Source organism: Balaenoptera acutorostrata, chromosome 2 (assembly GCF_949987535.1).
Source record: "Balaenoptera acutorostrata chromosome 2, mBalAcu1.1, whole genome shotgun sequence".
Lineage (NCBI taxonomy): Eukaryota > Metazoa > Chordata > Mammalia > Artiodactyla > Balaenopteridae > Balaenoptera > Balaenoptera acutorostrata.
The window spans coordinates 135,034,177-135,050,319 of NC_080065.1; the positions used below are offsets into that span (position 1 = coordinate 135,034,177).

The 16,143-nt window shown below is 55.3% G+C and overlaps 1 protein-coding gene across 3 annotated transcripts in view; it reads right to left on the reverse strand.

The window, feature by feature from the left end:
• Nucleotides 1–6,856: 6,856 nt before the first annotated feature.
• Nucleotides 6,857–16,143, reverse strand: part of CAMK2A (calcium/calmodulin dependent protein kinase II alpha) — a 71,433-nt gene continuing 62,146 nt past the window's right edge. For 2 of the 3 annotated variants that reach the window (XM_007188648.3, XM_007188647.3), the window contains 3 exons: nucleotides 14,271–14,365; nucleotides 10,279–10,507; nucleotides 6,857–10,015 (listed from right to left, as the gene is read on the reverse strand). In XM_007188648.3, the coding sequence (XP_007188710.1) occupies nucleotides 10,012–10,015; nucleotides 10,279–10,507; nucleotides 14,271–14,365 (328 nt within the window). In that variant the 3' untranslated portion in view covers nucleotides 6,857–10,011. Of the gene's footprint in view, nucleotides 10,016–10,274; nucleotides 10,508–14,270; nucleotides 14,366–16,143 lie in introns of those variants that run through there. The other variant, XM_057539731.1, reaches the window with a different exon arrangement.

Below are 16,143 nucleotides of genomic sequence, written 5' to 3' on the forward strand. Positions count from 1 at the left end.
TCCCACACCCCGGGGGCGGGCTCCAGCCTTGCTCACAAAGCCCCTGGCGCCTGGCCCTCTCAGCACCCCCAGAGCCACCTCTGGCCCGGAAGGAGGCGCTATCCGGGCTTGCTCTAGGACTGAGCCTGAGCTCTAGGATTGAGCGTGGCTTGTGAGTACTCTTCACCCAGCCTCTTGGCTGTAGCCCTGCATCTTGGAAGTCAAGCGTGGAGGATCCTAGGAATCTAGGCTTTTCTTTTCCCAGATTCCAAGTCTGCAATTGGCGGATTCTAGGCATCTACGGACTCCACCAGCTTCAGCTCCTCCAGCCTCACCTCCCACCGCCCTGCGGTTCCTGGACTGTCCTCCCTGGCCCAGTCTTCCAGTCTGTCCTGCTTTTCCCATTTCCGCTGCTCCGACAGCCTTTCCAGCTGCCCCACGCTTCTGCTTCTTCTGCTGCCCATGCCATCTCCCTACTGCTCCCATCCTGATCCCCATATTGACTTAAGGTCTCCCTGCCTCATACCAAATGCCAACCAGGCCCCGATTGCAGTGGGAGCTGATTAAGGACCAGGGACCCACAGCTGGAGGCATCCCTGAGCGCATAGTACGCATCAGACAGGAGACATCAGCCCTGTCTGGAGTAGAACCCCAGCCTGGAATCCTAGAATGTCCCAGCAGGTGCCAAACCCAAGTGCCTACAGGGCCAGGCAGGGAACCCCGGCGAGCAAAGCTGTGGGTGTAAGTGGGAGAGTAAGTGGCAACTGACCCTTAGTGAGTGTTGGAGAGACAAAAGGGCCTGGTGGGGACTGTGATGAACTGGAGAAGAAGGCATGATGCCTCCCTTAAGGGGGAGCTGCCCCTCAGAAGTGTGGGCCCAGGTCTCCAGATATCCTGGCTTTTTAAGAGAAGAGGGAAATCTGGATTTTCATGAGACATTTCCCATTTTTAAATGTGGGAAACTGATTCAGAAAGTGTAAAAGAGCATTTAGGGCCTCCTGTCGGCCTCTCAGTGCAGGCCGACAGCTCGGCAGAATTAGGGGCTTAGCAGTCAGAGGCAGGGCTTGCCTGGGGATCCACGGTGAGAGTGGCCTAGAGCTGAAGCCAGGCCCAGGGCTCCCCAGCCCTGCTCAGCGCTCTGCTTCCTGTCTTCGCTAATCTCTGTGTCCATGGACCCCTGACCCTGGGAGGCTGATGGGGGGCCCCGGGAGGCAGTGGATGTGCCTGGCTGGGGTGTGATGGAGGGGTGACCTGGGGCCCTTCATTCCCGTTCTGGGAGTCATTAGAGACCGAGAGGCACTGAGATGGGGCCGTGGACCATCTGCCGTGACTTCCAGCCTATGATCTGTGAGAGCAAATGGGGGTGGGGGTGGGGCAGAGGAGAGAGAGGCCACACCATTAGGGCAGCCATATTCCCAAGGTCAAGTTAGGGTCAACAGATAACACCGGGGGTCCCGCTGGTTATCTTGGTGTTTGGTCCTCAGTAGGCCCTGCCCCCTCCACCGCCCCCGCCAAGATCATCTCCGCATGGTTCCCTGAATAGGCCCAGGTTCCCTGACCCAGTGCCTTCTCCATCAACCCACTGGAATCCTGTCCATCCTTTCAGGTCCCACCTCCATACAGTCTTTATCACCCCCAGGTATGGACTCCTGGGGTCTTCAGGGGGTCTGGCTCAGCCCTACATCTGGTGAGCCCTGGCAACCCAGCCCTGCCCAGCCCAGCCTGCACAGAGCACTCACGGTCTTCTGAGACAACCCATTTAATTTCCGTGCAGTGAAGACCCTTACATCACGCTCCTTGGACCCCAGAGTGCTTGGGGCAGCAGTGGGGCACCAGGGGGGGCGGGTGTGCTGCTCAGCCACACAGACCTGGGGTCAGTCCCTGCTCTGCCCCTCCTGGCTGTGTGGCCTTGGGGACCCACAGTGCCAGTTCACAGCTTTGCACAATGGATGCAGCATCAATCTAAAAGCAGTTTCTTGGTGCCTCTGGGGACAGCGAGCGAAGAGTTAAGACAGTCCCAGCCCCTCCGAATTCCACGTGACCCGGGTTGCAGAGCCTCCGGGTCTGCGGTGGACATTGTTCTCCAGACTCATTTTTTGCTAGTGGCTCATGGAAAGTTTGGCTCCTTGAGCTCCAGGCCACTCCCTCTGGGGCCTGAGGCCTCGCTGACGCTGGTCTTGCCCTGGAAGGGCAACCAGGGGCGCCTCCCACCCGCAGAGCCTTGGTCAGCACCCCTATTGCATGTCCGCCTGACTTCCTGCTGCCTGACCTTCTCCCCCAGGACAGAGCAGCAGCCCGCCCCCTCTGGCCACATGGAGGCCTCCTCCCAGCGCCCCCATCCAGGATTACTTTTCATTTGGGGGAAAAAAGTCTTTTCCCACTAAAGCCCACAGCATCTGTGAGCTGTATCCCTTCGAGTATTGGAGTGGGTAGCAGCCCAGGAGGACTTGGACATCCACTGGTCAGAGCCCAGTCTCGACTCCATTGCTCACTGGCTGTGTGACCAGCTGAATCTACTGCCCTTCTCTGAACCCAGGTGTCCTCAGATGTCAAATGGGGAGAATAACTCTCCCCTGGCAGGGGATTATATGAGGTAATATAGCTGCTTGATGCATATTAAAAAAAAAAAAGAGCTTCCCTGGTGGCGCAGTGGTTAAGAATCCGCCTGCCAAGGCAGGGGACACGGGTTCGAGCCCTGGTCCGGGAAGATCCCACATGCCACGGAGCAACTAAGCCCGTGCACCACAACTACTGAGCCTGCGCTCTAGAGCCCGTGAGCCACAACTACTGAGCCCACGTGCTGCAACTACTGAAGCCCGTGCGCCTAGAGCCCGTGCTCCGCACCAAGAGAAGCCACCGCAATGCGAAGCCCGCGCACCACAACGAAGAATAGCCCCCGCTCGCCGCAACTAGAGAAAGCCCGTTTGCAGCAACAAAGACCCAAACACCCAACACAATTAAATAAATAATTTAAAAAAAAGATCAGAATGCTTAACCTAAAATGTGGCACGTAGAAATTCTCCAGGTGTCATGGTTCTCAAGAGCCTGCTCTCCCTTGTACAAATAAAGAAACAGGCCTACCTCGCTCCTCCAACCAACCAACCCGGGGGAAGGAGGGTGGGGGTGGTGTGCTTGGAGCCAGAGACGGCCAAGATGGAGCCCACGGCTTGCACCTTCCAGCTCCATGGCAAGTGCCTTGGAGGCTAGACTAGCGTCCCCATAAGTAAGATGAATGGGTTGGACAGGAACCGTGTTGTGCCCCACAGAGGTGGCTGGAGGGAGAGCCGTGGGCAGAGGGGAGCTCTGTGCCCCTGCCTGCCCAATTCAGGCTTTTGCCAGTGACCATGCCGTGGAGAGCTACAGGGGGAGCACCACCTCTTTGGAGCCAGATTCAGGGCTTGTTCCCTGTTGCAGGATGGAGTTATGAGTAGGAGCCCTGATGGTTTCTGCAGTGAGCTGGGATGCCCTGCCAAACCAGTCAGAGGCGGAGGATGCAGGGTGGGGCTGGGGGGAGTGGGACAGGAATAAAATCCTCTGGGCCAAAAGCCTTGCTTTGACCTTGATTCTGCTGATCCAGGGTCAGGGTCTCAGAGAGTTTGGGGGCTTGTGGTGACGGGAGTCAGAGGCAGGGGAGGGGCCGATGGTCAATATTGATCTAGCTGAGTCAGGGGAGCAGGATGGGGAAGCGGGAAGGCTGGGGTGGGGCCTGCCGATAACTGGATCTTCCAGCTGCCAGTGTGACTGTGGGAACCAGGGAACGGGGTGCTCAACACAGAATTCCCAAACTGGGTCCTTGCTAAGACTACAGCCGCCTGGAGCCCTGCCCAGTCCAGCATTTCCTAATCCCTGCGGGTGGAGCCTGAAATATCTGTATTTTTAGCAAACTTCCTGGGTGATTCTGAGCAGCCAGCCGAGTTCCCATATACATTTGGGGCCCACGGGTTCACCCCTGTTGCTGTAATGATGAGGAAACTGAGGTCCAGAGAGGGAAAGTAACACACCCAAGGTCACACCGGGAGAGAATGATGATAATCCCCCCCTTTTCTTGCGGGAAGAGATAGTCCACTTCTAGATAACTCCATTCACCATCTGCTGTGGCCCAAGGCCCTGGAAGGGATGGCCGCCCAGAGGGAAGTGGCCTCTGAGACCTTTGCGGGCCCAGGTGGAGAAGGGAGGGTGGGGCTCATCCCAGGAGGAAGGACAAGGAGGGGGGCCATTCCCACAGGACTGGACCTGCCCCACCTTGCCCTCTGCAAACACTCCCAGCACCTGCTGGGGGATGTTCCCTAAAAGATATACTATGGCCCTGGTCTGAGAAAGGCCATTTCCATTGCTGGGGACCCACCCATGCCCTGGAAAGGCACACCTCCAGCACGGTAGGTTCGGGGCACTCTCAGCCTTCTGACACCTCTGGCCCCCTTCTCCCCCAACCCCTACCTGACCCACCGTTCTGGGCTCTCAGCCTGGCTCTTGCCTGCATTCTTCCCCCACATCTCAATCTGCTGAGCACCCACACAAATCCTCTCCAGAACCCCCAGTCACTGCCATGCCCCTCCTGCTCCTTCTTCTAGCTCCCACAACCTTCACACCAGGGCCAGCCCTCATCCCAGCCCACCCGGAATGCTGCTTCTCACTTTCTCGGGTGGCATCAGGGATTCCTGGGGACAGGAGACAAGCTAGCTCATCTCTGGGTGCCCCTCAGAGCCCAGCCCGTCTGCCGCATGCCCTAGCAGGTGTTCGGAGTGGTTCCGATTCTGAGTCTCACCTCCCTCCCTCCCTGGGCCATTTTGGACAAGTGCTGCCTTAACTTTCTGCACCACCATCCCCTTGTTCGTGGAATGAAGAGAATAGTAGTGCCCAGGAGGGGGGTGAACTGAAAGTTGTGAGAGCACATATAAAGGAGGTCAGGTGTGCACACATTCCAGCAGCACACATTTGTCAGGGGTCTACCCCGGGGCAAGGGTGATGATACCTGCTGCGTGCATCCTGAGCATGGACAAAGTGCTGACCACCTTCAAGGAGCACACGGTTATGTAGACGCTTGCTCAGGTGACTTCAAACCAGCAAGCTCTGGCGAGGTGGGTAGAGGAGGCCGCGGAGCTCATGGAGGGCCCTAACACAATGCATGCTGGGAAGGAGGCGGGGCCTTCCCGGAGAAGGTACCGCAGCTGTGTCCTGAAGGGTGCGGAGGCGTTGCTATGCACTGAGCAAGGAATAAGAGGGAAACCAGCCCTCTGCAGTGAGTTCTGGCGTAAATGGGCAGTGAACAGGGGGAGACTACAGGTGTAGACCACTAAGAGATGAGGCAGCAGCTGGAAGGGATAGGGGTCAAAGAGAGGGGGTTCCTGAGAATCCCAGCCACTGTTTGCTGGCCGTCCGCAGATGGGGAAACACAGACCAGGGGCCTGGAGAGAACAGAGCTCTGCGTGTTTGGGTCCCGGCTCTCTGTCTTGTAAGAAGACTCTTTGCCTCTGAGCCTCATTCTCTTCATCTTCAAAATAGGGCTGTTGTAACTGGGACAAGAGGTGTGAAAGCACTTTGTGAACTGTAAAGGATCATGCCCCTGTAGATAATAATAGTGCTTTAAGTGGAGCTGGCACTTTGCGAGGTAAAGGATACTTCCTGAGGTCTACTGGGAGCTCCCAGGGCTTCGCAGGCACACAGGACCCCGGACCTCCTGTAACCTGCTCCTGGGCTGCCTCCTGCCGGCAAGCGTCTGCAATGACAGCCCAAGTTCTCAAGTCCTTCCTGCTGCCCAGGCGGGAGATCCAAGGCGCCTGAAGGCTCAGGTCCAAGCAGTCCTGGCACTTCCGTGCCAGGCTCCAGGGCAAGAGTGCAAATGAAAGCCCTAGGTCCCTCTGCGACCCGCTTCCTTGTGCTCTTCAGCCTTACTGCCAAGGTCCTCACGTGTGCGAGGGCCACATGCCCCATAGACACGCCCCCTGGCCACCTCACAGGCCAGCAGGCAGGACAGACCCAGAAAGCAGCTGGTGTGGGAATTCTGGAGCCCAGACACCCATAGCGTGGTCTGGAGAGGACCATAGGCTCCAGAAGTCACCCCCCACCCCAATCTTGTGGAATCAGGCCTCTTAGGTGCGGGGGGAGCATGGCTTACAGCGAGCAACTCATCTGTTTTGCCTGGGACTGTCGGGTTTCGCACTGAAAATTCCATGTCAGCAAACGGGATGGTTGGTCACCCTGTCATGGCCTGAGGGGGCCAAAGCCTCTGCATCACCACCCTGGCCCAGCCTGAGCAGCTTGGGCTCAGGGAACCAAACTAGCCTCAAATGCAGCAGTGGCCTCCCTTCCTCCAGTGGAGCCGGTCCACCAACCCTCTCACCAGCCCCAACACAGGTGAACCTGCCCCCGACACTAGTTTCACAGATAGTTTGTGGGTAAAGAGACCCTTCCTCCCCCTCTGACTTTCTCCAAACCCCTCTCCAGAGGCTCTGAGGCATGGGGGCTTGCCTGTGAGGTTGGGCGGGAGGAAAGAGAATGGGTGGGGAGGGACTTCTTCTGGAACAACCTCCTCATTATACAAGGAAACCAAGGCCTGGAGGAGAAAAGCCTTGCCCCAGGCCCCTGAGAGAGACTCTGCTATTGGGCACTGGAGGCAACTCACGCCTACCCATTGCTCCTGTTAAGCGCACTCCACGTGCCTGAGAGGAAGCCAGCCCCATCCCAGGCTCTAAGGCTGGGGCACGTGGTCCAGGCATAATCCCACAGTGATTGGCTCAGACTTAAGCACGTGACCAAGTTAGTCCCATCAGAATGAAGACCTGGGCCTTCATTTTGCAAATGCCAAGAACTAGAACAGGAAACTGACGAACTCTCCCAGTGCCCTGCTTGACCAAGACAGAGAGACAGCCAGTGCACAGAAGTTTGTAGCTATTTATTGCACTGAAAACACCAAGAATAAAACAGACACCCCTTCTTCCCCCCAACCCCACAATAGCAGAAAGTTTGAGCAGTGGTCATTCAAGTTCACAGCCACATATTTTAAAAAAGGAAGAACGGAAACAAAACCCCAAACAAATAGTAACAAAGAAACCAGCACAGGGAGTCTGGCAAATACATCCCCAAAAGGGTCTCCCTTTGACGGGAGACAGGAGGCCAGGGGTCAGGATCAGCGCTTGCTGGGCTCACACCCGGGAGAATGCTTTCCCGTTAATGTGTTTGCATGCTGGAGCCTAGGACTCGTCTTAGGTCTGGATTTTTTGCATCTGCAGGATGTTTGACTGTCTGGTGGGGTTGGGCTCTGGGCCGCGCTTTGTCTGCCAGTCTCCCCTGCCTGCTGCGTTGGGATCACACCGGTGCCCTGTGGTCCACACCGGCTGGCTGCACACCCACAGGCTTGGCCTTCGCAGTGGGGCCATCCTGGCCTGGGGTAGGGACCGGCCTCCACTTCTCTGGCACCCAGAGAGGGGCACAGTGGACAGAAGGTGCGTCAGCAGATGAAAGGCAGGACATTGGTGTCCTCCAGCTCAGCTCCCTCTGGTGGGGAACCGAGGGGAGAGCGGGGAAAGGACTTTCCCAAGGTCACACGGCAAGTCTGGTCAGAGCTGGGGATGGAATCCTAATAACCCCCAAACTGTGGCTCTTTCCCCCGCAGTCCTCTGCTGATTAGCAGAGGACAGGCACCAAAGAGGGGGATGAGGGGCAGGTGAGGGAGGGAGGGGGGACTGGCCAGGCCCAGAAAAGAACAGGAGTCCAGCCAGTGACTCACACTGTCAATTCTCATGGGCGTATTGGGCTTCACCTCACCATCCTGTTTGATTCCCCGTCAGCCCTGCCACATAGGCTGGGCGGGAATATTTAACCCCTTTAATGGAGGGGGAAACTGAGGCTGAAGGAAGGACCAGACTTTGCCTTGGTAATGGCAGCAACCCCTCACCTTTGGCTTGGGGATGGCTACGGGAGCTGGCAGATCGCAAGGTAGGCAGGCGGTTTGGCTGCTGGAGCGCCGGGGTCACTGGGCCTTACTGGGAAGCCCTCTGGACCTGGGGCAGGCCAAATGCCCACCCGGGCCTCGGCAGCAGGGTCTCTGCCAAGTATAGAGGCCAGTGATCGACCAGTTTGGAGACCAGGAGAGCTGGGCAGCCTCTCTCCTGGCCTACGGCCCCCACCCAGCCTGCCTCACCTGTCCCGCGGGCAGGAACTCTTGAGAATGGGCCCAGCAGACAGCTCATGATTGGGGAAAACTCAGGAAGTCCTGGGTCACATCCCCACCAGTCCTGCTCCACTCAACACCCAGGATTCCCCAGAGGTTTGGGGGAATCAGAGACTCCTCCAAATCTTTGGGGATGTGGCTCTTCCTCCCCTAAAATCCTCCAGAGGGGAAAGTATCTCATCTTGGCAAAACACGGCCACACAGAGGCCAAAAGCACAGAGAGGCAGCAACATAATTCCGAGTCGGACACTGAGAATACAACCTCTATTTTTTTTTTTTTTTTTGTCCAAAACATGTAGGTTGGTTTTGCTGAGTGTTTTTTCTTCTTTTCTTTTTTTTTTTTTTCAACATACTTACTGCATATAAAGTCATGCAAAGAAAACAGTGCAGACAGTAGATCCTGGTGGAGGTACCAAGGCATTCCACATCAGAGTCAATCCCAAGGGAAGAGGGAAAGAGAAAGGAAGAAAGAGATGCAAACCCACAGCTGCAGGAGGAGGTGTGAAGAGGAGAAATCCCAGTGCTCTTTTTGGACCCGCATGAAGACACATGCTCGTGAACCCCCCAGAGCTGGGTGGCGGGCGCTGAGAGGGGTGCGCAGTTGTGGGGGATGAAATCCTGGGAAGCACGGTAGTAAGGACCCCAGTTTGGGAGGCAAGCAAGGTAAAGCCCAGGTACTGCCACCCTGACAGCTTCCCCCACTATCTCTGCCCTGATTTGCTGTTTCTTCATCAGCACTAACACCTGATGCTTCTCCAGTCCGCAAGGGAACCTGGGGACTGAAATGTCAGAGAGATCCTTCCCACGGGGGCTGAGTCCATCTCAGCCCCAGATAACCACAAGTGACAAAGTCCATCTCAGCGATGACCAAAAAAAAAAACAAAACAAAAGACCAAGAACAGAAAAAAATACCCCTCAGCCCTCTTCCCACCTCCCTTCCCAACCCAGCCCTTCTCACCAATTTGAGAGGTCTAGTTATTACATAAATATCCATTAACTCAAAATCCATTTACGAAACACACAGAAGTTTGGCTATAAAAAGGCATGCGGTCCAAGTAGAAGTGATACCTAAACGCTGTTTTCTTTTGCCCCCCAAAAGCAATCAGATTCTCTCCTTTGGATGCGATGAAGCTGGAATTCTCAGGGCCTGATGGAAGGGTGGAATGGGCAGTTAGTGTTGGAAGTAAACATCAGCAGAAGGAGGAAGGAAAGAAGTGGGGGAACCCTGAGAGGATCGCGCTCCCCACACTGAGGGAGGAGGGTCGGCTGGAGAGCAGGAGGGCAGGACAGGATGGGAGAAGAGTTGGGAAGGCAGTTTGAGGCGGGAGGCTCCTGGCATCTGCTCCTCTCTCCCCCTCTCCCCTGGGGGAGGTTGGCTCGGGGGACTGGGCATTCTTCTGCACTTCCCTAGAGGGCCCCGGAAGAGGCGAGATCAGGGAGAGGATCTGGCGGATGCCACATTCCTCCCAGCTCCGCCCCTCCTCCCCAGCCCCTGGATGAATACACAGCTGGGCGCTGTGGCTTACGGCCAAGGCAACACCAGGCCAATGACAGCTGGCGGCGGTGCGGGGGCGGGGGGGGGGGTCCTCGGGTCCAGCACCCAGGGCACGTGGGCCTGAGGAAGCCCTGCCCTGGCAGGGGACGGGTGGTGACGGGGAGATGTCACCATTTGCTCTGAAGTCATGATGGCTTTTGCGAACAGGCAGGTTTTCTTGACACAGGTATGAAGGTGACGGTGATGGTGGTGGTGATGGGATGATGTGATTGGGGGAATTCCAGCAAAATCCAAGTGGGAGAACCAGCAGCCACATTCCACGGACGAACGGTGGATCTCTGCGGTACAGTGCCCCCAGCCTGGTCCTTCAGCTGAAAGACATGGTATGTGCGGTGCGTAACGTGGGTGCTTCTGAGGGCAACCCCCCTGCCCACCTCCTTGCATGGAGTTCAAGCTGCCTCCTGTGGGTCCCCCCAGCTCTTCCCTCTCACCCCCTGGGACCTCCAGGCCTGATCTCCTCCCTCTGGTCTTCCCAGCCGCCGGGTTCCCCAACGTGTACCATCTCCAGACCAGCACCACCCCCGTTCCTTTAGATTGTCCTGAATGACAGATGGCAGGAAGGAGGGGCTCTTACTGGGGCAGGACGGAGGGCGCCCCAGATCTGTGGAAGTGGACGATCTGCCATTTGCCATCCCGGCGGTGCCAGACGCGGGTCTCTTCCGACTGGGCCGTGCGGGGGATGCCGCCCGCATCCAGGTACTGCGTGATGCGGATGTAGGCGATGCAGGCCGCCTCGTCACCCATCAGGTGAATGTGGGGATTCAGGATGGTGGTGTGCACAGGCTTGCTGTTCCGGGACCACACTGCAGGCAGGGATGGGAGGGGGCGGAGGGGTCGCACCTGGGGGCCTCCTGCCTCGCTTCCTTCACTTCCCCAATTCTCAGCAACCCTCTCGGCAGAGGCACCTCTGCCTGCCTCGCTTCCCGAAGAGTGGGGCTCTGTGACAGGGCTCAGCTCCCTGGGAGTCAAAGCAGAACTTGTAGATGACAAGCTCATAGCCCAGCTGAGATACAGTGGACTTCAAGACAAGCTGAATTCTTCAAATGCAGGGGAATGGAATTTTTGACTCATAGTATCTCAGACACGCAGGTGAATGGAGAATCAGGTGAGCTTATACCAGAGACTCAACCCAGATCCCTGTAGAGGCCAGGAGAGTACATAAACAAGGAGGCTGAACTGGGTATAAGATGCTAAATGACAACGGACCCTTTGTCTCTGGGTCAGGGGGACAATAGGGAGTGGTGGAGACTGTGGTGAATAGGGCACCATGTCCCTTCTATGGAGGTGCCCTGCACACAGCTTCCCTGGTGTTTGCTATGTGAGTGGGACCCATGTTGCCACACCTGATTTTTCAAGAGAATCTAGAAATCTGGATTTTTATGTCGAATGCCTCATTTTTAATTATTGGCATCAAATTCAAATTTAAAACATCATACAGACCACATGAAACATGTGTAGTCCAGCTATGGCTTGTGGGTCCCTCATTTGCCACCTCTATTCTCAACATGTAGAATGATGGAAACCTGAAGAATATTAAAATTGTATAATCTTAGAATCTTGGAATTATAAGGATGGTGCTGGTGGTGATGGGGTGAAGTCATGGAACTTTTCAGAGTTAGAGGGCAATGCATAGCTCTTGTAATCATGATAGAACTGACAAAAGTACCAGAAACCAGCTCTCTCTATGTGAAATATCACTATTATTATTATCATCGTCATCACTATCATCATCATCATCATCATCTTGGTTCTAGGAACTCTCAATGTTTTCATCAAGATAGAAAACAAAAGCACAGAAAGACAATGACCTAGGGAGGGTCTGGACAGGGATCACCAGGACCTTGGGCTTCAGAGGAACCCTCATGCCATTCCTTAGTGTAGCCCGAATGTATCCGAATCCACGGAGAGCTGATTTAAAATATAGACTGCCCAGCCCCACCCTTGGAGATGCCAGTTCAGGAATCTATAATACTAAAAAGCTCCCTCTCCCTCCCCCATCCTCTGATTCTGATGCCCAGACAGGTTTGTGAGCCACTGATTTCCTGAAAAATATTAAAAAAAATTTTTTTTCCAGGACTTCAGAAAGCATCCAATAGTAGCCACCCCTAAATATTACAATCACACTATACCCAGGCTTTGGATAAATGACTCAAAATCACTGACCCTTAGATATGCAGTCTAAGAGACTTTTACAGTTCTGGGCTCTTGGCCAGAGAGAGTGCAGAGCTTTTGTGTTAGAGGCTTGGGGGTGACCTCAAGGTCAGAGGTCACTCCATGGCCCTCCCGCAAAATGCAAGGAGGCCTCCATAAGCAGCCTTGACAGCATCTGGGGCTGGAGGCACTCAACACCGGCTAGTTCAATGCATCCATTTAGCAGACCTGGAAACTAAGGTCCAGAGAAGCAATTGGACTTGTCCAAAGCTAGGCCAGTTTCTGAAACAAATGCAGTAGAACCTAAAAGAAGTCAGTCTCGAGGTGGGTCTAAATTAGGACAATCTAGAACAATCTCCAAAGGGACAAACAGAGCTTAGCATTGTTGAGGGCACTGGGCCTTACTGTTGTCTGCCAGGGCTAGGGTCCTGAGGGTCATTTGTAAAGCAATGGCCACCCTAATGTGGTATCTTTTGAACAGACTCTAGGCTTCCATTTTCTACCCTCATGGATAGAATGGGAGAAAGGGCCAGGTCCTCCAGCAGGAAAAAGCAGGCAGGAGGGTGGGACTTGCCCCAGGGCAGGCAGTTACTCTGGGTCTTGGTCTTGTGGGTCCTTTGATGTGACCAGGTGTCCAAGCCCAGAGTCCAGGGGGCTGGTGCTGTGATGGGGCTTGCTGCCAGGATGCAGACCAAGGTCTAGCACAGCCATCTGTGTTTTTTTTTTCCCTTTTGCCATCCCTCAGTCTTCAGAGCCAGTTCATCCTGGTCTCTGCTCTGCTCTGTGGGGATTGTGGAATTCTCTGGGGAACCAGTGCCTCCACCCCACCCCAGGACAGACGAGTATAGAGGTGGCCATGGTGATCAGCTAGGGAGCTCCAGGGTGATGGGGACGGTGGGGTCCAGCCGCCTCTCCTCACACTCTATCTCCATTGCTAGCCTTAGAAAATCAGAGTTTGATTTGTCAAAGGAAAATGCAACTTCCTTCTTCACGGCTTTTTGGGGATACTCTTAAGCCCCCGTACTCTACAAGATTCCATCAGACTGCATGCAGGCGGGAGAGGAGTGTCCATCTAGGGGACACTAATGCCCGGGTGAGGGGGGAGCACGGGGAAGGAAGGAGGCACCGGAGAGAATCAGGACCGGGTTCTGCCACCAACTTTCTGGGTTCCTTTGGACAAGTCATTCCCTTCTCTGGACCTCTGTACAATGAAGAGTTGGACTAGATCCAACTTCAGTTGCTTAAGTACCACCTTTATTTTTTTTACCATCTACCTGTACTTACTTTATGAAAATATTTCCTTAAACTGATTCACCTTCTTAATTTATATGAATTTATTTTAAAAGAAAACTTTCTAGTACAATCATTAATGAATAACCAGTCTCATAGAATACAATTTTAATAATAAGTCCAGTTAAAATGAAATCAAGTTATGTAATCCTAGCTCCATGCTCTTGCCTGCAAGGGATCTGAGCCTGAGACCACTCTCTTTTTGATAATGAGGTGAGTTAGAAAGCATTAGGTGCTTAAGACAGGCTAGCGTTAAACTGAGCCTTTCCTCTTGGCGGAGCCAGATGTACTGAAAGAGAATTTAGAAAGGGACAAACTTTCTCACTGTGTGAACCAATGCTGTTTCAACTGGTGTCCACACGCACCGGAAATCACCTAGCATAGCCTTGGTGGTACGTGCCTTCCCTCTGGGGGACGCTGGACGTGCCACTTCTCAGGGCCTCCCTCCGGGTCCTGAGCTGCAGGAGTCTAACCTGTGTGTGCTTTGGTTCGTCCCTGTCTGACCCCTGGCCAAGGTGAGACACAGACACAGGCAGAAAGCGCCCTAGGTCAGGCCCAGCCTCAGCCCCCTGACAGCCCCGGGTTGCAAAGCTGCCAGGGTCTCTCCTGCAAAGGAGAGGCCCGGGAAGGACAGACACGCGGACAGAGACCTAGACAAACAGGCAGGGCACAGCAGTGTGAGCTTGGTCCTCTCCTTCCCCAGACTGCCCACCCACGGGGGCACCTGCACAGCAACAACCCATGCACCAGCCTGCGACCAGCTGGGCAGCTGGGGTGGCTGCAGGCATTCCAGTGACTGTAACTTAGGGGTGTGCCCCGGTGGGAAGGCTCCTTTATCCGTAGAAAGGGAAGAAAGGTCTTCCCCAGGCCCTACCAGAGTCATGGGCAGGGGAGGGCTGGGAGGGCTTGTCACGCTTATCCCAAGTCCCCATCCGCAGCCACTGGGGTCAGACGGTCCAGGGTTAGGAGAGGGAGACAAGATGGTACCAACCCCTGTCCACACAGGACCTTCCTCTTCGCTGCCTCCTGAGCTGCCCCTCACCCTGCCCGTCACCCTGCTGTGCCATCTGGCAGGACACGGAAAAGAGCAGACAACAGGCAGCCCAGAGGGAAGGGATCGCTCACGGTTTTCAAAATAGAATCGATGGAAGTCCAGGCCCTCGACCAGGTTCCCTAGGGCCTCGGGTTCGAAGGCTGTCATCCCGGGGTCACACATCTTCCTGGGGGGAGGAAGTCAGAGGAAAGATGGGCTAGGGTGGCCTCTCGGGCGCCCCCCTCTAAACGCCAGGGGCCTGGACCCCGGGAAGGCAAGCCTGTGAAATAAAAGTGACTGCACCCACCTCACAGGATCAGTGAGGTTGGCGGATGGGACAGGGCTGGTCCAGTTACAGTGTGGGGCATTGCTGACTGGCTAGTGCCACTGAGAACTGGGAAGCCTGGGTCCAGGTCGTGGCTCTGTCACTTACAGGTTATGAGAACCCCAGCAAGGGGCTTCACCTCTCTAAGCAAGAGCACCATGAATGTCGTGCATTGTGCGCTGCCCCAGGGCGCCGGCGGGGATAATTCAGCCTGTACACTCCTCTCCAAATTACATCCCCCGCCCAGGGCAGCAGATCCATCCAGAGAGGGCTTTTCCTAAATGGTCTTCCTTGAGCGGGGAGACATTTTCCTTCACTAAAGTGAAGCAACTTCTGTTCACCAAGCAGGTGTGTCCCTGGAGGGAGTGCGTTTTGCTACTTTAAACAAAGTTGCCCTATTGTTGGCAGCAGCCCTCCTGGTGAGCCACACTTTCCTCTTCTGTAAGATGAGGAAAGCAGCATTCCAAGAAGTGACGCCTGGGAGGAAGGAGCACAGGGCATGGCCGGGGAGGCCCACTGCTCTGCATTTTCGGCTCAGTGCTCCCACCCAGGTCTGTTTTCTGGGAGACCCTGACAGCCAGACGGAGGAAGGAAAAAACTGTCTCCCCCACCCCTAGGTCTCTGGGATCTTCTGTGACACAACATGGACCCCTGTGATGATGACAATGAAGCCAGGGACAGGAAGCACCCCAGGCCAAGCAAAGATCCTGACACGGGGAGGGACTGAAGACAGTGGAGGAGGGCATTGGGCCAGCATCGTCTGAGCTGGATGCTGTGGGGAGCGCAGGGCGCTCTGCCCTTGCTCTGCCCTTGCTCTGCCCTGACTGCCCTGTCTCTGTGACTCCAGACAACTCGCTTCTCCACTCAGGACCTCAGATTCTCCAGATGGATTAGCCAGGAGCTGGGGGGTTGTGCTCAGACCATATGGGATGCTCGGGACCCTTCCAGATCCAGAATCCTCTAAGGCTGGGGGTCTGAGCCCTGACCGTCTGGAAGACTAAGCAGCCCCCGGCCAAGAGGAGCCCTTCTCCAGAGGGTCTCTGGGTGTCCCTGCTTCTGAAGGGACTCAGAGACCCTCTGCTCCAATTCCATTGTACGTGTAGGGAAACTGAGGCTCAGTGAGACGAAGGGGCTTATCCAGGGTGACGCAGGGCCAGACTCAGCGCCATATGCCCCAGAGGTCATGGCAAGTGGTCAGAACCTAGATTGGGCTGCAGATGCCAGAGGAAGTGACATCACAGAGGTGAGAGGCTTGGGGTCCATAGGAGCCACTTCTCTTTCCCTCTCTCCCTGGCTGTGTCCTTCCAGAGCCACGCTTGGGCTCTCCCATCGCTGACTTAATTCTTTCTAGGACCGGATGCAAAACCTGTTCAACAGTGCATTTCCATGCTTTTATGCAACCCTCAGGGGCACACGTGCACACACACCCGTGCACACCCCTTGTGCACGCAGTCACAATCGTGCATGTGTGGGCAAGTGCATCACACTCACATGTACAAGCGGCCTCCGTCTCACACCTGCATCTTCCAAGATCCTTGTTCCTCCAGAGATAATCAGTAGATGGCTGGGGCTTTGCCACCCGCTGCTGCTGAAACCCTCCCACAGTTAGGATGTGCCTGGACTGCCAAGCCTTTGAGAGA